This window comes from Xenopus tropicalis, chromosome 5 (genome assembly GCF_000004195.4).
Source record: "Xenopus tropicalis strain Nigerian chromosome 5, UCB_Xtro_10.0, whole genome shotgun sequence".
Taxonomy (NCBI): Eukaryota; Metazoa; Chordata; class Amphibia; order Anura; family Pipidae; genus Xenopus; species Xenopus tropicalis.
Window position 1 is genome coordinate 101,937,817 of NC_030681.2, and position 21,718 is coordinate 101,959,534.

The 21,718-nt window shown below is 39.3% G+C and overlaps 1 protein-coding gene across 5 annotated transcripts in view; it reads left to right on the top strand.

The window, feature by feature from the left end:
- Positions 1–17,358, top strand: part of rubcn (RUN domain and cysteine-rich domain containing, Beclin 1-interacting protein) — a 39,930-nt gene extending 22,572 nt beyond the window's left edge. For 3 of the 5 annotated variants that reach the window (XM_031902046.1, XM_031902047.1, XM_012963357.3), the window contains 13 exons: positions 662–739; positions 1,454–1,569; positions 2,492–2,693; positions 2,791–2,892; positions 3,250–3,304; positions 5,950–6,082; positions 7,426–7,571; positions 7,648–7,712; positions 8,681–8,919; positions 9,393–9,454; positions 10,095–10,248; positions 11,314–11,407; positions 12,969–17,358. In XM_031902046.1, the coding sequence (XP_031757906.1) occupies positions 662–739; positions 1,454–1,569; positions 2,492–2,693; positions 2,791–2,892; positions 3,250–3,304; positions 5,950–6,082; positions 7,426–7,571; positions 7,648–7,712; positions 8,681–8,919; positions 9,393–9,454; positions 10,095–10,248; positions 11,314–11,407; positions 12,969–13,138 (1,616 nt within the window). In that variant the 3' untranslated portion in view covers positions 13,139–17,358. The remainder of the gene's footprint in view (positions 1–661; positions 740–1,453; positions 1,570–2,491; positions 2,694–2,790; positions 2,893–3,249; positions 3,305–5,949; positions 6,083–7,425; positions 7,572–7,647; positions 7,713–8,680; positions 8,920–9,392; positions 9,455–10,094; positions 10,249–11,313; positions 11,408–12,968) is intronic. The other 2 variants (XM_031902048.1, XM_012963359.3) reach the window with 1 other exon arrangement.
- The last annotated feature ends 4,360 nt before the right edge of the window (positions 17,359–21,718 follow it).

The window sequence follows — 21,718 nt, forward strand, 5'->3', positions numbered from 1 at the left end:
TATCGTACATCTTGTGGGTTGTTAAAGCTCATCTTTGTGTACATAATAAGACTTTTTTCAAAGGTTTGCCTTTTTGATGGGACTTAAGTTTTGTTGAGTAAAATATTGTGAAGCAGTCAGTATAACTCAAACTCGTACACACATACAGTATGTTGAGGAACAAACAAGAAATTCTGCTGATATAATGTGAAGGTTTTTGTGAGTGCTTCAAAACTGGTACAAAAGGAACTGCCACAAGGGGAGATTAGTTATGTTTAACTGTTAATAAACAGGTATCATTATTTCATAGTGCTGTGGTCAGAGCTGTATTTAGGTCTGGTGCTGTTCTAGGCACAGAATCACTGCCTCTTCCCTCCCCAACAATTGCAAAAAATAGAGGTACCCCCCCCCCTCCCCAGCTCTGTAACCGGATTTGGCTGTAACTGTCCAGCAGCGGGCATGGGCCTTCGGGTTCCTATTTGGTAACTACAGCCCTGGCTGTAGTAGAATTATTGCTACAGAAAGAAGAGCTAAGCTAGGATGGATACAAGGAGCAGCAGTTCTAAATCCACGTATTTTCAAAAGTAATTAGGTTTTAACTACAACTGGCAACATATGTGTTGCTAAAAGATATAAGTGTTGATAGATCTAATCATCTGACAATTATATTGTTTTTCAACAGAGTCCCATTCTGGGTTACGGAATAATCCCGCCCTGCTAGGCAAGAACAAAGCTATAGGTTCCCCTTACATAGAACATGGTATGTATTAATTTTAAATTTAGAGAAAGTGATACATAAACACTTCTCAGATTTGATGAGGTGGTAAAGTCTGCTTTATTATTGGAGGATTCAATAGCTCCAACATAAAGCTGTGCTGTTTGTGTACATTAGCTACATTACAGTAGGAGATAAAGAGCAGCTTTCTGTGATGCAGGACAGACATTTTCTTTATCTTCAGGCTTAAGTATCCGCAATTCAATATACTCATGCAAAAATGACAAGCTGATATTTTAGACATAGAAAAAGATACATGTGGTTGTTCCCTACAAGTAAGCCAAGGCATGGTAGCTGTATTATAACTAAATATGTTACCCTAACCCACAAGCAGTGCTTAATTTTTCTTTTCCCTAAATTCTTTTGAGAGGCCCTGGTGTTCGTAGTATCGTAGTGTTTTAAACATTACTGATAAAGATTATGATTTAAGTGACCCAACTTTAACAGTGCATCTTTCCCCTTATGTTATTTAATATATTTATGCACCTTTTTGTATTTAAAAATACAGATTCCATAAAAATTAAAAATCATACAGGAGGCAAGGGTGTTCTGCCCAATAAAACTTACAATCTAAACATTATCTTATTGGACATATCACTTGGGGGGAGGGATATGAAGAGATCCGAGGATTAAGCCACTGTGCTGCTATCTAAATAAGGAATTTATAAATATTTTTCTCTACTATATTTCTTCATGTAGACAGTGCTCCATACCTGAATACTGCAGAAGGTGTTTTTCGGAGGCCATCTAAGGGGCAGTCATTAATCAGTTACCTCTCAGAACAGGACTTTGGGAGCTGTGCAGATCTGGAGAAGGTAAAAGTGCACTGAAAGAATTGCATTCTGTGTTTAAAGATCAGTGATCCCCAAGCAAGGGTTCGTGAGCTATATGTTGCTCACCACCCCCTTTGATGTTGCTCCCAGTGGCCTCAAAGTAGTTGCCCATTTATAAATTTCTGGCTTGGAGGCAAGTTTTGGAAGCACAGACACAAGTTTACTCCTGTTTAGCCTCCTGCAGGCCAGCAGTCCACATGAGGCTACCAAATAGTCAATCACATCCCTTATTTGGCATCCCCAATTTTTATTCTTGCGTGGCTCATCAACACTTTTTACATCTGAGTGTGGCTCAGGAGTAAAAAAGATTGAGGATACCTGTTATAGGTGAAGGCAGAAAGTTAATTACACCTGGGAGGGGTGCATCCTTAAACTGTAGATTAAGATGCAATAACATAAAGTTATAAAAAAAAAGTACAAACTGCAAGGCAATTTACAATATACTGTACTGGTATGAGATGTACCTTTCCATTTGGTATAGTATGTTTTGTTTTTTGAATTTTGTATTTAAATTCTGAGCAAATAAATGCTTGTGTATTTCACTGAATAATGTGTTTAATTAATTCATGGGATCTGTTATCTGGAAGCTTCTTACAAGGTACTGGTTTATTATTACAGAGAAAATGGAGATTAAAAAAGATTAAATTATTTGCTTAAAATGTACTCTATAAGAGATGGGGGGAAATTACCTTTCCATAATTCTGAGCTTTCTGGATAAGGGATCTCATACCTGTAGTGCTTCACACATTCTTTATGTTCATATTGCTGTGTATTTTATCCCAGTTCCAGAAGCTTCATAGTGTGGGAAATCCCAGTTTTATTGTATTGTAAGATCCGAAACATTTTGTTATTTGCTGAATCTGTACCAGTTAATGAGCATCATTCCTAAATTCCCCTTTACCAGGAAAATGCTCACTTCAGTATCTCTGAGTCTTTGATCGCAGCAATTGAGCTGATGAAATGCAACATGATAAGCCGGCAGTTGCAGGAAGAGGAGGAAGACAGTGACCGTGAGATCAGGGAGCTAAAGCAGAAAATACGCCTGCGGAGACAGCAAATCAGAAGCTGCCGAAATCAAAGCGCCTATACCGAAGGAGGATCTAGCAGTAAGAAAGATATTACTCTGCACAGAATTTTAGTATCTGATACTGTATATCTGTGGTATTTTATTATTAATATATTGCTTTGGCTTTTGTGTTGCAGGCCAAGGAATGACAGAGAGTGGGTCACAGATAAGTTCCCATGAGTCCATTCCAGTATCAGAGTCTAGCTCTGCAGATGAAGTGGATCAGTATGAAATCAAAGGTATGCTACTTGCATAACAAGGGGTTATGGAATATCTAAAAACATAACCAACTATTGACATTTATTGTAAAAGGCATACGTACACCAGTGTTAAGCATCAACCCAATACAGGTATGGAATCTGATATCGAGAAACCCCTAATCCAGAAAGCTCCGAATTACGGGAAGGCCATCTCCAGTAGAATCTATTATAAGCAAATAATTATTTTTAATTAGTTTTAAAAAGTTTTATAAATTAAATTAATATTTAATCACAGATTAGAACCTATCTCTTGACAGTAGCTAGAGAATTGGGAAATTCTGGAAATTATATTAATAGTATTAGTAACTGAGAGAACTAATCATTGTCTTTATACAGATTCTGAGATCAAAAGAGGTTTAAACAGCCATCACCTACAGTGTACTGAATCCATGTAAGTATGATGCAGATTTACTTTCTACAGTATAGTGTGAAGTTTGAAATTTCACATGAAGCATTTAAACTGGTATAATGGTCTTTCTTGTTCTCAAATCCCATCCAAATACCTGCTCCTTGTACTGATCTTTACTATTGTGTGGGTTTGTTCTGGGTCTCGGTAACAAACTCCAGTTTCTTTTACTCCAGAACAAAGTCTTTAGTCAATAAAATTGCATCTAACAAAAATGCTGTGCCAGTAGAATGTTTTGCTTGTTGAATAAATGAACCAGTCACAAAGTGACTTATTTTGCTTAACAGCAAAAAAAGGTAATTATTTTGATTGCCACTCAGAAGAGTATACTTATATCCAGGGCTAAGGAGTCGGAGACGGAGGCAATTTTGGGTACCTGGAGTCGGAGTCGGCAAAAAATTAACCGACTCCGACTCCTACTAAATTTAAATGGGAATAAAAAAAAAAAAAATAAAGCAAGTTAAATTGTCCCAATTCACAAACAGTCATAATTAATTACTTCTCTACTATAAGAATAAAGCCCAATGCTCGCAGTGCATAATCGAACACGTTGAGTGACCATGAAGCATGCTTTTCATTGACTTTATGCTTCACTAAATGGGATGTAATGCACAGTTAAGGTGCGGCAGCTCCACTGCATCGTGTTCCTGTTACAGGGAACCCAATGCCCACTGGGAACCCAGCCTAACTCTCACTAATTAAGTAAAAAAAATTTGCAGGACTAGAAATACTTGTATACGTGAAGGGAATGGATAGTCAATAGTTTAAATAGTAACAGTAACACCAAAAAATGAAAGTGTATAAAAGTAACTAAAATATAATGTGCTGCTGCCCTGCACTGTGTGTTTACAGAAAATATACTATAATTTATATAAATAAGCTGCTGTGTAATATGGGGGCAGCCATTCCTGCACTGGTACAGCTGGGGTGTTTGCTACAGAAACCCTACTATAGTTTATATAAATACCCCGCTGTGTAGCCCCGGGGGCAGCCATTCCTGCACCGGTACAGCTGGGGTGTTTGCTACAGAAACCCTACTATAGTTTATATAAATACCCTGCTGTGTAGCCCCGGGGGCAGCCGTTCCTGCACCGGTACAGCTGGGGTGTTTGCTACAGAAACCCTACTATAGTTTATATAAATACCCCGCTGTGTAGCCCCGGGAGCAGCCGTTCCTGCCCTGGTACAGCTGGGGTGTTTGCTACAGAAACCCTACTATAGTTTATATAAATACCCCGCTGTGTAGCCCCGGGGGCAGCCGTTCCTGCACCGGTACAGCTGGGGTGTTTGCTACAGAAACCCTACTATAGTTTATATAAATACCCCGCTGTGTAGCCCCGGGGGCAGCCGTTCCTGCACTGGTACAGCTGGGGTGTTTGCTACAGAAACCCTACTATAGTTCATATAAATACCCCGCTGTGTAGCCCCGGGGGCAGCCGTTCCTGCACCGGTACAGCTGGGGTGTTTGCTACAGAAACCCTACTATAGTTTATATAAATACCCCGCTGTGTAGCCCTGGGGGCAGCCATTCCTGCACCGGTACAGCTGGGGTGTTTGCTACAGAAACCCTACTATAGTTTATATAAATACCCTGCTGTGTAGCCCCGGGGGCAGCCGTTCCTGCACCGGTACAGCTGGGGTGTTTGCTACAGAAACCCTACTATAGTTTATATAAATACCCTGCTGTGTAGCCCCTGGGGCAGCCATTCCTGCACTGGTACAGCTGGGGTGTTTGCTACAGAAACCCTACTATAGTTTATATAAATAAGCTGCTGTGTAGCCATGGGGGCAGCCATTCAAAGGAGAAAAGGCACAGGCACATAGCAGATAACAGATAAAACACCATTGTATTCTACAGAGCTTATCTGTTATCTGCTATGTAACCTGTGCCTTTTCTCCTTTTTCCCAGCTTGAATGGCTGCCCCATGGCTACACAGCAGCTTATTATATAAATTATAGTAGTTTTACTGTAGCAAACACACCAGTTTTACCAGTGCAGGGCAACAGTGCATTATATTTTTATTACTTTAAAGCTCTTTTGTTTTTTGGTGTTACTGTTCCTATAAGACTGAAGCTTTAAAACATTTGAAAAACTGCTGTAATTCAGCTGTAATGTTAGCTTAAACTTTAAACATGACTATGGGATTCTAGGGAAATCATTAGGAGTAGGAGTATAGATAAAATTGTCTTTCAGTTTATTATCAGTTCAGTTGTGTTTTAAGTGCCCCTTCCCCTTCCTGGATGTATAAAATACATTAGCATATTAAAAACAGAGGAGTCGGAGTTGTGGAGTCGGAGTCGGAAGTATCAGAAACTGAGGAGTCGGAGTCGGAGAATTTATCTACCGACTCCACAGCCCTGCTTATATCTATTAGCTTTATTTATTCTTTTACTGCAATTGTTTAACTTTGGATTTAGTGTGTGTTTCATAAATAGAAAAATATATAAAAATACAGTCTGTCACCTCAGAGTCAGTGGCTTGCAGCTTGTGCCTTTGCTGCTGTTGAACTACACTGCAAACTCTGGGGCAGAAAATAATGTGACTGATTTATAATCTCTGTAATTTGCTGCTGAATATGTTGACACTATATAAGAAATAATAATAATCTCTTTAACTCCTGCACCTACAGGTCCCACTCCTTTCTTTGTTCCAACTCTGCTGAGGCTGTGGCCATGGGTCTCCTAAAGCAGTTTGAAGGAATGCAGCTACCAGCTGCTTCAGAGCTTGAGTGGTTGGTGCCAGAGCATGACGCGCCACAGAAGGTATATTACCCACTAAAGTATCAAAGTACATTGTGTAAGATTTGCAACTCTGTAACGAAAAGGGCCAGGGCTCTTCCCAAAATAAGTGAGAGCTTGGATACCCAAAGCTTGTACTGGCCCGTTTGTGCTGTCTGTTTCTAAGCACATTTTTATCTGTAGATCCTCTTAAATTTCTAAGAGTAAGGGGCCTATTTATTACGCTATGTAAGAGGAACAGCAACTAAATTCACCACACATAGCCAGGCTTTGCCGCGTCAAAAATGGCGTAATTTTTCTACGTGTTTTTTCTTCCACCAGAACTTAAGTAAAATAAAGTAAAATCTGGTGAAATTTGTTGTTTATCGTACACAGCTTTTTACACAGTTTTTTCGGCTAATTTTGTTTACACAGCATAATAAATAGGCCCCTAAGTGTGCAGTTCGTAAGGGTTGTACTCTTATTACATAAGACATATATTATAAATCATTTCATTTCAATACCTTGTACTTGATGGTAACTAAGATGCATGAATCCATACTAGTGGCTAAACAATCCTATCTGGTTTATTTTTTTAGCAGACTTGAGGTACAGTGATCTAAATTAGAGAAAGATCTGAAAAACCCCAGGTTCCAAGCATTCTGCATATTAGATTCTATTCCTGTATATTCAAACCAGCAGTTCATTCCTTCTTGAAAGTCCCATTGTACATGTTTGCTGCCATACTGTATAGTGGTAGCTTGTTCTGTGTTGTCTATCTTTTGTCGTCTTACACTTTTGCCTTGGAAGTGTAGAGAGAATTGTCCCTATGTAACACATACTTCCCCTACTTTGAAATTATTCAAGTCTTCTCTAAGGCTGAGGGCACACAGAGCACTTGCTCCCCTGCTCTCCACCATTTTGCAGGCTGAGAGAAGCGGATCTGATTCCTTACACACCTCAGTTAAACTTCACTGACAAGTACAGCTTCTGCCCCTACACAAAGCAGACCCAAGCGAGTTGGGAGCAACCTGGAAATGCCTGCTTTTGCATATGTGGGCCGATCCCTGCTTGGCTGCACTTCATGTAGCCTAGCAGAGGTGGAAGCTGAACTTGTCAATGCAGTTTTACTGAGATCTGTAGACTCTGTAGAAACTGGAGATGTGCCTTGCATGTAGCACCTCTTCTACTACCAAAATAAGTTTTTTGTAGTTGCTGTGTTTTTTTTTTTTTATAGAAGTGGTTTACCCACTAACTAGACTTTTTTTGTGGTTGACTTGTTTTGTACTTCAAGTACCAAATTCCTGTTCAGTTCAGACAGTCTGTCATAGTTCTGTGAACAAATGGATTTCCATTCCTAAACTGTAGTTTTCTCTATCTGGTTGTAGCTGCTACCAATTCCAGATTCTGTACCAATTTCTCCAGATGATGGGGAGCATGCAGATATATATAAACTTCGAATACGGGTTCGTGGAAATTTGGAATGGGCACCGCCAAGACCACAAATCATCTTCAATATCCACACTGCACCTACGTATGTCCCATTCCTGTAATGGGGGGAATATAATTTGCATTTTCACTCTAATATTTACTCTAGTTTTATCTTTCAGAAAGAAGGCAGCAGTCACAAAACAGAACTACCGATGTGCTGGCTGTGGAATTAGGATAGAATCTGGTAAGCCACTAGCCAGAGCCATTATTATTTGGCTTAACACCATGTAACAGCAGTGTTGTGTACACAAGTGAAGTTAATGTCCCATGGGTTATGTTGGTCTGTCTCTCTGGCAGCATATGATCACATTTTTAAGGGGGTGCAAGAGTTTTTGGGCTGAGGGCTGGTACATTTTTGTGGTGCATGTGAATGTGGCCATATTACTTAAAGTGCCACCTAGAACAATATATTTATTCTGCAGAAACCATTACCATACCTGAGTAAACAGCTTTAGAAGCTTTCTCCTTTTGCTTAAGATAGCAGCTGCCATTTTAAATAGACTGTAGTCTAGCCCATATAGTGCAGATCACACATTCCTGAGGGAGTTCTTAGCATTTTTTTGGGAGGGTGGAGCAGGAGAGGGGAGAGAACTGCCCAGACTCTGGCCACCAGAATTAAGGATGTTTCTGAGAGAGGAATTCAGACACTGGAACATCATGCTTACAAAAAAGGAGGCAAGCAATCCTGTGTTTCTTTTGATAGAATACTCTATCCTCTTCCTTTAATACATACATATGGAGGACACTATTGTGATGCATCTATTTTGGACCATGACAATACAGTCAATACCAACACAAATCAGACTCAGTGGTGTAATGTTTTATTTGCTTTCTGTATTCTACCTGCAACAAACTGATCAAGTTGCTCCCGGTTACTGCACTGAGGCAATGTTTGTAAATTAGCTCCACTCCACTGCACCCTTTTCCCTTTCGATATACAGTAAAGGCATCTCCCCAAGTCAACGAACAAGGAAGGAACCTAGATGTATCCTATTTAGAATAAAGAAATAAATAGTTTAGATGTCTGCCTGTCTGCCCATCATTCTTTATCTCTCTCCCAGGGTTGGTGGGGATGGCATAATCATTTTAAACATATTGGTTTTGTGACCTAAAATTTTCTTTTAAAATTTCTGTCAACCTGTCATTTTAAAGATTACATTAAAAGACTGCGATATTGTGAATACTTGGGAAAGTACTTTTGCCAGTGCTGCCATGAGAATGCACAATCTGTCATCCCTGGGCGAATCATTCGAAAATGGGACTTCAGCAAATATTATGTCAGCAATTTCTCAAAGGACCTACTTACAAAGATTTGGAGTGATCCTCTCTTCAACTTGCAGGACATCAACAGCCCTTTGTACCGAAAAGTAAAGGCACTGGAACAAGTGCGGGTAAGGGCATTAAGAAGCCCCATTCCTTATTTGGTGGTGTTTAGAGTTGAAGATAAGGCTGTCACGTAAATTTAGTGAACTACTGTTTCCAGAATTCCCCTTTCTGAAGTCCTTTCGATCAATAGGGGAGGTCAGCACAAATTCACCGAACCATAAAAAAAGTGGGCATACATATGTATAGCCTCTTAAACAGTGGCACGTTACGGTAAGCTTAAAGATAAGGAAGGGCCAATAAAAGCAGCTTACTACAGGGGGCTGTCACATTTTGATCAATGTGTCAATTATTCAGCAATTAGAAGTTTACTTTACATTGCCAATATTTCCCCACTACAGTGCAGAGCTGCCACAATTGCTTATACTTTTAAAATGATACAAACATCAACAACAAGTAAAAAAACAATGTCCCACTAATAAGTGATTCTAGAGCTGAAAGGAGTGTTGGTGATTTTGTGACTTTGTATTTTTTTTTACAGTTGTTGAGAATACAGTTGGTGCACTTGAAGAATATGTTCAAAACATGCAGGCTGGCTAAAGGGTGAGCTTTGCTTCACTTTCTTGTTACCTTTACAGTCACTTAAAGGGGTGGTTCACATTCAGGTTAACATTTTATTTTGTTATAGAATGGGCTACTCTTAGCAACTTTTCAACTGGTCTTCATTTTGTATTGTTTTTGAATAATTTGCTTTCCACTTCTGCCTCTTTCCAGCTTTTGAATGGGTGTCAATGACCTCCTACAGATTTATTCTTATTGTTACTGTTTATTACTTATCTTTCTGTTTAGACTCTCCTCTATTTACTGTATATTCCTCTTTCAAACCACTGCTTGGTTGCTAGGCTGAATTGGGCCCTGGAACCAGCTGCCTAAATTATCAAACTGGAGAGCTGCTGCACAATAAAAAAAGCTAAGTAATTCTAAAATCACAAATAATAAAAAATGAAGACCAGTTGCAAACTGTCTCAGAATAACATTCACCACATCATACTAAGTTAATTTAAAGGTATACAACCCCTTTTATTAGTTGAATAGATGGGTATGTATAGATGTGTATGGCTCTGTGTTGTTGCTTGTGGTTATATATGTATTGCTATTAAACTGTTATTTATTTCTTTTGGCAACCATTCATTTATCCTTAATCACATTTCTTATGTCTGTTTGAATGGATTTTGTCTCCCAGAATCCTGGAGTTGTATGATATTGTGCCTGGACACCTGACGGAAGACCACCATCTCTTCTCTTTAAGTGATCTCACCTCCATAAAGAAGGGGGAGTTGGTCCCACGGTTAAGGGATTTAGTGAAATCTGGAGCCCTACATGTAGAAAAATGCATGGTAATTACTTTATATTTGGTTATTGAAGGTGTGGAGAACTGCACCACTTTTATTTATTCTTTCTTATAGAAAAGGTTGTTGAATCATTAATGTATGTAAAAACACATGGTTTTATTTATTTTGTATTTATTGCGGTGGAGTAAAAAAAAAAAACAAACAAAAAGGAACTGGCATCATTAAAGCATTTTTGAGTGTAAAACAAACTGACCAAGATCTCATTTTGCACAAAACATTCAAGGGCATAAATAAAGCTGTATGGATAACCGTAACAGTCGTGTGAAATAAAATGGCCATAATTAAAGTAACAATAAATACAAAACAATGAAAGTGTACCAAAATAATTAAAGGAGACATATTGGATAAATGGTAAAAACCCTAATTTTGTAGGCAGTTATGAATAATATATGGTGCTGGTTTCACTTTGGGCTAAACATTAATCCTTTCTGTAACAATGGCCCCTTTATTGGAGCTCCCTATAGATCCTATCAGTTCTCCCTCCAGTGTGAAATGAAGAGTGGGCGTGTCCTAACGGTCCCTACCAGAAGCACAGTAGGAGGGAGATCGCCAATCACAGCCCTGCAGTCACACAAGCACAGACAGGCTTCAGTTCCCTATCAGGTCAGCCTGGCTGCTGATTGGTTCCTATCCTACAGTGCAGTGTACGAAGGGCTGGCGGCTCCCCAGCTCATCCAGAGAATTCAGCCAGCAGGAAGTGGAACAGATGGGCGGGGCTAGTGGGGTTTTGGGGGAATTTCTCAATAAATCAGTCAGGAACACAACTTTTTTAAGCACAATCCTTCTATATCTAGAGGAGTATAATTCCCTGGTACATTCATAATTTTTATAGGATATGTCTGTTGCCCTACACTGGTAAAAGTTGTGTGTTTGCTTCTAAAAGACTGCTATAGTTTATATAACAATGTTATGTGCTATATGCAGTCAACATCTATAAAATGCCCTCCCCTTAAAGAAAAAAAAAAACGTGTAAATTTGCATTTATTTCAGATAATGAATTCTAGTGGTTTAACTTTCTTTTGTTCTGCATCTTTGCTTCTTTTTCTTAAGCTCTGCCAAGCTAAGGGCTTCATCTGTGAATTCTGTCAGAATGAAGACGACGTGATCTTTCCATTTGAGTTGAACAAATGCCGGAGATGTGAAGGTAGGACCCACTGAAGTTGCTTTTCATCCACCGTAGCAAAACCTTTCATGGCGGCTCTCCCAGAAGAAAAAACAAAAGAATAAAAACAGCAGAACTTCAAATGATCTTTCATTAAAAACATAGAAATCATAGTCTTTAGTTAACCCTTTGGGTGCCTGTTTATTCAACTGGTGAATCAACCACACCTCCCTTTTCCTCAACAGTGGCTTTCAGTTATCCCCTTGTCTAGGAGAGGGGACATGCTCCAAAACCATATACCTCAAAGCTATGTCAGTATGTCCTGCTTCCACAACATGTTTTGATGCAGATAGTTTAATATTAGCCTTGCTACTAGCAGGTGTATTAGGAAGATTAGGAGCTCATAGTAGATATATGTTGTGATATTTGTGTGTTTTTTTTTTTTTTAATTATTTTAATTTTTCATGTTTAAACATGTAAATCAAAGAAACCTACAAAAGATATATAAAGGAAAACAAAAGCATAAATGGTCTGTTACAGTTGATGTAGTGGAAAAAATAACAGTGTTTTTCTCTGACACTTTTCTGTATTTAGAGCCATTTAGCAAATAAAAATGTACTTTAAGGTTACATTTAAGGGAAAGTCAAGAAGGAAAGGATAGGTGGGTCAGAGGAACTTAATGGCAATAAAATATTATGAACATAATCTATTGAAAATTCCAATTGTCGGAGCCCTGGTACTCTTCCAGTGTCAAGGTATTACTGTTCTAACAGGCGTTAGTGAAAAAGCAAGAAACCCTTCTGTTTAATAGTCATTTGTATGTGTGTTGGAGGTATAGATAGTAGTGTCAAAGCCGGGTCTGAGTGGAGATCAAGGCATAGCGCTTTGGAAATAGTTTGAAATACTAGAAATCAGACGAATTGTTGTGAAGCACTCCCACCATAAATGTTTCACATCACCTTTTTGGGTGTTGCAGCGCCAGCTCGTCTGATACCGTGGGGAACATGATATGTAGGGCAGTTAAGCACTTTTACCATCTCGAAATAATCTTATAACTAGTTTCCTGTGCTTTGCATGCTGTTACCATAGTATGTGTTAATGTAAAGCTGGTTTCCCATTCCTTCTTAGTAAAGGGGTGGTTAAGATGTCTTTGTGGGGAGGATGTTTGCCCTCTAGGTCTAGTAAAATAGAGTAGATTTGGGAGACAGTATGGGATGGAATAGACTTGGCCAGATGCAAGATATTTGGATTTTTATCTGTAGTGTGGTCTCCCCTACATATAGGAGACCACAGGGACAGATCAATACTTATACAGCAAATTTTGATGTACGAGTAAAATACCTCTTGTATCCAGATGCACAAAGGAACATCCTTTACTCAACAACTAATTGATGTCCCAAAATACCCCAATATATATATATATATATCCATTGATAATGTTACAAAAAACAAAAAAAGAAAAGGCTAGCCAAAATGTTAGTCCATCCGAAAAAAGCACTCTGTATTTTTTCCAAGACCTGTGAGTGCAGTCCTATTTTTTATTTATTTATATAAATAATGTAGTTAATCTTTTTGCCTACTGACATTTTTTTCACTTCCACAGACTGTAAGGCTTGCTACCACAAATATTGCTTCCGCTCTGAAGAGTGTCCCAAGTGTGAACGTTTGAGAGCAAGAAGAGACCTTCTAGCCAAGCAAAGCCTGGAGTCGTATAACTCTGATCAGGAGGATTTTGATGCAGAAGAAACATCAATGGAGCAGACCGGTGACTGACAGAAGTCTTAACTAGCATGAAAGGGCTAGACCACAGGTGGAATCAGGTGTAACTGCAGCTTTCATTTTTTTTTTTTTTTTAGTGCCAGTCATCCATGTGAGAATTTGCATCCTTCCAACATATTCTGATAACACTGTTGGATTAAAGGTTTCTTAGTGTTTGTTATATCTTTATTTTTAAACCTTGATTGTGAAATAACATCTGTTTTTTATTAATCATTGGATTTCTTGTTGTCAGAAATTCACAGTAATAACTCCTTTGTGATCACTACATACACTTTGGTGCTATGTTGGAATACCTTACAGCTGAGTTGTGTCAGATCTCATATTTCCTAAAAAGCTGTAACAAGCGTATTAGTTGGTCTAGTTTTACTACCTAATATACTAATAATAACTGCATACTGTTCTGGATTCTTCCATTTTTCGCCTGCCTAACACTTCTCAGTTCTTATGGAGGTGCCCCCTCTAATTCCATGCAGTCTGTGTGATATCTTTGGTATACAATTTATATGGAGAGTGGTGGCAAGTCTGCATAGAAACATGTATAAGCTTGAGAATTTGTTGTGTGCGCCGGTGTCATATATTTGTGGACACGCAAGCACATGCATTAGAGGCCATGCCATCATCTGCATTCAGCCAGGGGTGGTGAAATATTCCTAAGAGTAAAAACCACAGAAAATAAGAAGACCCAAATTTACCATAAAGAGAAACTCCAAAAGGTCAAAGCAGCCTAAAAAGGCAAAAACAGAACTGTGTTGTTGGCTATGTGGCGGATTGATCTGCAAACCTGTAATTTAAACTTGTGGCGCATATGCAGTTTGGGTCTCTTTATTATTTTAGAGGAATGAAGGTAAGAGCTTTGCAACCATCTTTTCCAGATATAGTCCTTAGGAATCACAGTGAATATACAACTAGCTGTGACTATAACATGCATGTGCTATACAAAAAGTGATTTTCTTTGACTAAAATGGGATAATGATGACATTTACTCTAGATCCTTTTTCATTACCACAACTTATCCCAGAAATTCCCCATGTGCCATATGCTGGTTGAACCCAGTGATCCTGTCTGTGCTAATAATCTGCTTCAGTAGTTCTCCAGTAGTCACCAGTCCTATTCTGATACGCTTGTTCAGCTAACACGCCAAATAGACACATGAGAGGAAAGTTATGTGTGATCACAATGGAGTTTGCGCATGTAGCTGCCTAAATTGTAGTGATCCATGGGAACTGCTGACGTTCATATACCTGAAGTTCACTGAATTAGATAAATTCATTCCCACGTTTCTAGATATGTTCTCTTTCCTTGTCTTGATTCTGCAATAATATTGGTATATTTTAGTACCAAGAAGTTGCTCAGAGTTGGTTGGTTTTAATTGCACAAAGGGTGAGCTATTGTAGCTTAGTGTTAGACCTCTGCAAGATGCTTTCCTGCAAGCTCAATGGCTGCAAATGATGGTAGCCAGCAAAAGAAGGAATGCTGCCATGACACATTATTCTGGATTACATTTTAGCTGGGAATATGCAGTGCATGAACCCTCATCTTCCTTCAGTTACATATGGATTCATAGTGTCTAAGCTAACATGACTAAGTTAAATAGCACAAGGCTTTTGTGTGAGGACCAGATCTTTTATTATTGCACTAATGTACTAACTGATTGTATATCTTTAGAGAGACCATCCATTAGACCAATAGTTCCAAGCAATTCATGTTATCTGGATAGTCTCACAGCATCACACATTACTCTATTACAGTAGAGCTGGCCATACACTTATAGATCAGTCAAACTAACGACTGATTTGGACACCCATGTACTGGGCGGAATTGTACATCCCATTGTTTACTTGCTGGCCAATGATAACATTAAACTGCCAGCCCACAGAGACTAATTTGGTGATAACCGCACTGATTCGATCTTCATCCAATGGGATTTTAAACCCGCCGTTTAGATCTTTGGTGATTGTTTGTCCAGATATCAGTCAGACAGACCTTGCAGAGAGGCCAAGTCAGGAGCTTTTTCTTTCCCCTTGTATGACCAACTTTACTTACCTGCTCTACGTGACCGCTGTGTGAATATCCAGAAAACATATTCTATGGGGGGGGGAGTGCAGTGGCATAGTACCATGTTTGGGCCACTACAGCTCAGTGTGTAAATTGGTTTTGCTTGCTGCGGTGCCAAAGCATATAAGATATGTTGGACAATGGCACTTTGCCCCTCCTGCACTGAAAGTGTTAAAAGGCTTACTTATTAACCGTATGCATTTAATGTTATTTAATTTAATGCACTTTTTAATCTGTTTATCTGGTGCTGAGTTTATCTGGAGTCAAGCTCACTAGAAAGTTTTAATGCATATCATCCACCCGCTTAGAAGTCTTTCTCCATTTTGTGCCCGGTTCTCCCTGGACTAGCATGTGCCGGCATGAAAGGGAGAGCTGCAAGTAAAGAAAGAGCTTCATAAAACCGGGTCCTGAGAATTTCCAATTCTAGTAACCAAAATTCTAGTAGTAATTTAAAACACAATCCACAGAGCCAATATCCATACTCAAAATTTGTTTTTGCACTTTTAAGACTAAACCCATATCAGTATGAGAACAGAAAAGTAATAATGTCTTATGAGTGAAGAATAAATGGCACTTTAGTAAGTGTTGCTTTTGGCCGTTAATGAGCAATGGCTATACAGTATATCGCGGCACGTAGTTGTTTGAGGGTTGTCCATTTCCGGGATCAACCCTCTTTTCAAGCAATACCGTTATATATACTATCTTTTTTTTGAAAAAGTATTCAGACCATTTAACTGAATAAGAAATCCTATACCTACTAGTTTTGTCTGTGTGATTTTTATATCTATGTTTCAAATTTTATTTCAAAGCACTGAAAATCAAATTTTAATGCAATGTGTAAAATCCTTAGAAACAAATATATATATATATATGCTTATTGCATGAGTAGAGCCACAAATGTATTGTAGCACCTTTTGCAGCAATAACATTATTTTGGGGTAAGCCTGCAATGCTTGGTACAAAACTGGACATATCTAATTAGTAGGCCCATTTCCTACCAACATACCTACACCCAAACCTGATTTTTTACCTGCTGCAGGACCCTGGGTGATTTTGGCCAATTCTTCCAGGTGGTCTGGGTCTTTCATAGTAGAATAGTGCCACACACCCTGTTTGAATGAGATGAGGGATTTGATTGGGTCAGTATAGTAAACTAATTTATCTTTTCTGTTTCTGGCCTTGTATTTGGGTTAACTGTCCTACTGAGATTTGACTTTGGCCCATGCTTTAGTTTATAGTAGCCTGACACAGGTTCTGTTACCTTGTCCCTATGTTTTGCACCATATACCAAGATGCCCACATCATAGTTGTAAAACCTAAGGTGCTTGGTCAACATCTAACAGGAACAGCCTAGAGTAAATCTACCAGGGAAAAGTGGACCATGTAATGAAAGGCACTAAGATTGCCCAGGAGCAGTAACCCATTGCAACCAATCAGCAGGTAGAATTTTCTGGTCACCTGTTTAAAAGAAAACAGCTTATTGGTTACTATGGGTTATGGCTATTGAGCAAACTTAGTGTCTTTTATTTAATATGCGGGTTAAAGCTGCAAAAGGTGGCAATATACTGAAGACCGTAATAAAATTAACATACAAATTTTTAACATTCCAAAAATCAAGTACAGAGTTTCTCAAACCATTCCAGATTTAACCCTTGAATGATCAGGAGTTTGAGATGCTTGTTAAAAGGAAAAAATGTGATCCCTAAGTCATCCAATTGTTTAGATTCTGCCAGGAGCACCTTTGGTGTTTTGCCTCTATAACTTTCCTTGAGATAAGCTAAATTGTTAAAACACCTGGAATTTTCTATGAGCAGTGTTTACTAAAATACCTGTGATATAGATATCCCACAGACCTTGCAGTTGGCCAGCTGATTACTGCTACTTATATCAAAAATGCTCTTGCAAAATGGTACATGTACTTTTTCACTGTTAAAAGCTCCACAGGCCTCATACACTTGGTTAGTATATTGCAAGACTCCCCTGCGGGCTCCAGATAACAGCCAGGTAATTGTATTAAGGAGGGAATTCCTTCCAATGTAAATGTATTGTGAAAATATTCTGTAAATACTAATAGTGACCTGTATAAATAATACTGATATGTACCTTCTGTCTGGGAAACAAGTACAACTAGTCCGTCCTAAATAAACATCAGATTTAAAGACTGTTTCATCTTTATTGCTGTCAGCCATCAATTTGGACAAACTTGGTAAACCCTAGTTTTCTGGAGTTGGAGAAAGACATGCATATAAAAAGCTTTATACTGTAGGTTAGAATTTTATTGGTCAGTGGTACAGCTAGATCTGCTGAACAATGGGACATGGGGAGTTCTGTTCCAGTAAAATGGACCTAATTAAATGAAATAAAAATGAACTACAATTATAGTTGGCTAATTTGAGTACCATCTTTTTTTTCTTTTCCATTTTTTACCTTTTGGAAAGACTAAAATTTGTACAGAATTCATAGGATGAAAGGGTTGTTTTGTGAATAAGATAAAGAGGTGTTGTGACGGTGCCGACTGCCTGTACATGTAATTTTTGGGGGAAATTAGCTATGGTAGGCAGGTAAGCAGAGGATTTGGAGCATACGGACAGGGACACCACTTTTAGGCAAAAACACAAGTTTATTTGGGGCACACACCTCCCAACATAAACATCACTGTTTAGCAGACTTCAGTTCATCAAACTTATTCATGACTCGTCCCCTCTTTGGGCTCTCACCTTCCAGGGTAACTCTCACATTCTCTCACAAACTTTTCCTGGGGCTTCCCACCATCCCCAATGACCTTCACACACAGTGTCAGGCTGGGAACTGAGGGGCCCACCAGAAAACCTTTATTCTTCTAGTCTCTGGATACCAGCTTCTGGCCCACTCTGGCTTATCACTAAGCCTTGTTGTTCCGGCACTCATACACGTGGTCACAGCTCCCTTTGCTCTTTGCAGTGGCAGTACCCCCAGCCCCTCTGGGGGGGTTTTCACACAGGCAGGCAGTCTTTCTGCTCTTTGCCCTACTCTGAGAGACATTTGCTCCAAGTGATCCCCAGGTGTGGGTGCATACCACTTGTCTCCTCTCTCAGCTGCCTCTTAACCCTTTCACTGCCAGCCATTTTGGGCAAAGCAGAACTTGTATTGCCAGACAGTTTTTGAACATTTTGCACTGTTTCACTTTAGGGGCCTTTCTTCGGGGCGACTTTTAGTTTATCTGGGAAAACAATATATTTTTTTTTCAGGACAACCTAAGCTTTCAAAATATGGTAGAATTTTTGTGTAATTCCAATTCTGTAACAAAATATAGGCTTCTAAATGTCTAAAAAAAATTTTTACAAAAAAATCACATTTTATGCACGAAAATACAACTGATTTGGAAAGTCCCATGTCTCCTGAACGTGCCATTACCAAATATATATAGTTTCATGGAGATTTCTCACTTGTATAGGTCAAAAACTCCCAGCAGTACACTATCAAATTTCCAAAGCACTGCTCCAGAAAGCGGCATACTTTAGATTTCAAGGCCAAAAATTCCACTAACAAAGTTTATCCCAGAAAATTATACATTTTTGGAAAGAACAGATTCTGGGGAATCCAGAATAGGCACAACTATCTGTCTACTCCAAACTACCAAGTTGCAATACTTTCCTAAATTTATTGGTTTTTATTAAAATTTGTGAAATTTAAAAAAAAATCGCTTCAAAGCATCCAGTCTATAGAATCTTATCTCCTACAGGTCATAAAGTAACCAAATAAAACACCCTAAATTTGAACGCCAGGGGTCCACTAAACTGTTTGATGCCCAATATGTATAGGTTTACCTACGTATGTGGCATGTAGGGGCCCCAATGTGAACATACCCCCATATGATCTGTCATTTCAGCTCCTCAAAATCAACACATTTACATCATTTTATGTGAGATAACACTACAAAATAAAGTATGCTCACCCCAGAAAGCCATATGTTTTTGTAAAGTACACATTGCCCTGAATTCAAAATGGGTACCCATGTCTATCTACTCCAAAGTACCAAGCCGCAAAGCTTTCCTAAAGTTGGCAATTTTGATGACATTTCCAAAAATCCCCTCAAAGCTTCCAGTTTCCAGCATCTTATCTCCCACATAGCATTAGGTACCAAGATAAAACACCCTAAATTTGAACGCCAGGGGTCCACTGAACAGTTTGATGCCCAATATGTATAGGTTTACCTAAGTATGTGGCATTTAGGGGCCCCAATGTGAACATTCCCCCATATGATCTGTCATACGTACAGGTAAGTGCCATACGCCATTGGCAGAAAAAAGGTTAATTACCTGTTAGAGAGGGATTATTAACCCTGTCTACACTAGGAATCCCCCTGCAGCCCACATCACACACCTTTCTCTTCCATTTTTAGGAAAGAATGCTGTTTCCTAACCACACTGTCATAGTGTGTAGTGCCAAAATTGATAATTGGTCTGGGTAATTAACATTACTATCAGGACAACTCTCATGGACAAACACAATATGCAGATTTTGTAAATGGGACTGTGTCTAGAATAGCCTTCACTGAGAGATTAAAAACATTGTTAGCCTCAATAATGCTACCTGCTGATTGGTAGCAATAGGTGACCAGACCAGTAGCTACTTTGCACATTTTATTAAAAAAAAAACCTAGAAATCCTTTGCTGCCTGAATTTGTCCCTTTAACTTCAGTGGCACATTTACTAATCCACGAACATCCGAAAAGTGCCCGAATGCGTTTTTTTCGTAATGATCGGCATTTTGCGATTTTTTCGTAAATTGCCGCAACTTTTTCGTAGCGTTACGACTTGCGCGAATTGTCGCAACTTTTTCGTAGCCACCGTGCCGAGTACGAAAGTTTCGGATTCATTCAAGCTTCGGTATCGTGACTTTCCTTGGGCCAGGTTGGAGCTGCAGAGTGCCATTGAGTCCTATGGGAGGCTTCCAAAATCATGTTAACTCTGAAAGTTTTGCCCGCCGTTTACGAGCGCTCAATACGAAAAAATTGCGACAATATACGAGCAAGTCGTAACGGCTACGAAAAAGTCACGTCAATTTACGAAAAAGTCGACGGCGATGGAAAAAAATTGCAAAAAATACGAAAAAGTCGCAAAATGTTAGTTTCCAATCCGAATTTTTCCCATTCAGATTCGAATACGTGGATTAGTAAATCAGCCTAGAGTCTAGAGTGGTGTAAACCGTAGGGCCCTTTTATCACTGCTACTGTCCAACTGATGTACTGAATCAGTGCTGTCCAACTGGCGGCCCGTGACCCCCCTCTGTGTGGCCCCCCCACCTGTCTGGCTGCTTTGATGGCTTACTCTTGTGTAAGATTTAAATGGTATCAGTACTGAGATTAACTGCCCCCCCTGCATGGTTCTCACCTCAGATTCAGGCTGTAATCAGGCTGTATTGTTTAAATATGTAATTCCCTGTGTTGTTCACACCTTTTAATCTCTGCATTGTTCACCCCCCTGCAGTGTTCACACCTCAGGCTCAGGCTGTAATCACCCATATTGTTCCCCTGTTCACACCTCAGGAGCAGTAGAAACCCACAAATAATCCCTGCACACTAAAAAAAGAAGAACATATACTGAGGTGGTACTGCAATTAAAAAGTGTTTTAATATATAATTTTTTTAGTATTGCATTGTGTCACTGTAGGCTGCCTGTGTGTGCCATACACACAGGCATCATAGGGCAAGCAGAGTATGGCACACACAGGCAGAGTATGGCACACACAGGCAGAGTATGGCACAAACCAGCCAAGAATGGCACACACAGTGAAAGTATGGCACACAGGCAGGGTAGGGAAGGCAGAGTATGGCACACACAGGCAGGGTAGGGCAGGTTTTTGCTGTACTACAACCATTAATATGGGTATGGTCATGTGATAACATGGGTGTGGTTTCAAAAAGGGGAGTGGTCAAAACTGGCTTCCATTATCGGCCCTCCACCACGTAGGTCGGAAAAATTCCGGCCCTCGGTACAACAGAAGTTGGACAGCACTGTACTGAATAATTTGTTTCTACAGAGGGTGAGTACTTTATAATGTATACAAAAGCATGTTGACACCATTTTTTCCATTGTTTTGTTCCTCACCTTCACGCTGTGCTGAATTCATTTTCAACTTAATGCTATGTTTACGTTCTCCTAGGATACAAAATAGGGCTTAGATGTTGCTACATACAGTCAAAGAAGGACAGCACTTTCATCAAACACCATGAATGACTAAAGAAACCACTATCTTCACTGATCTTGGACTAAAGATCTGGTAGCTTTTTGGTAGTTATGACATTGGTTGCTGTGGTTATTAAGCCCTAGGAACCAGGCAGCTAGAATGTAAAAGATGAGAGAGCTATGACCTTATAGGACAAAGAAATAATGTGCTGCCTAATGCATATGCAGAGGTTACAAGGGGACTCACTTCAGGCAAATAGCTGCTGCTGTATTTTTGCCCGATTGCAGGGACGGTCGAGATGCTGACAGCTTGCATAGTGTTGTAGAATTTGGCGTCATATCCGCATTACTG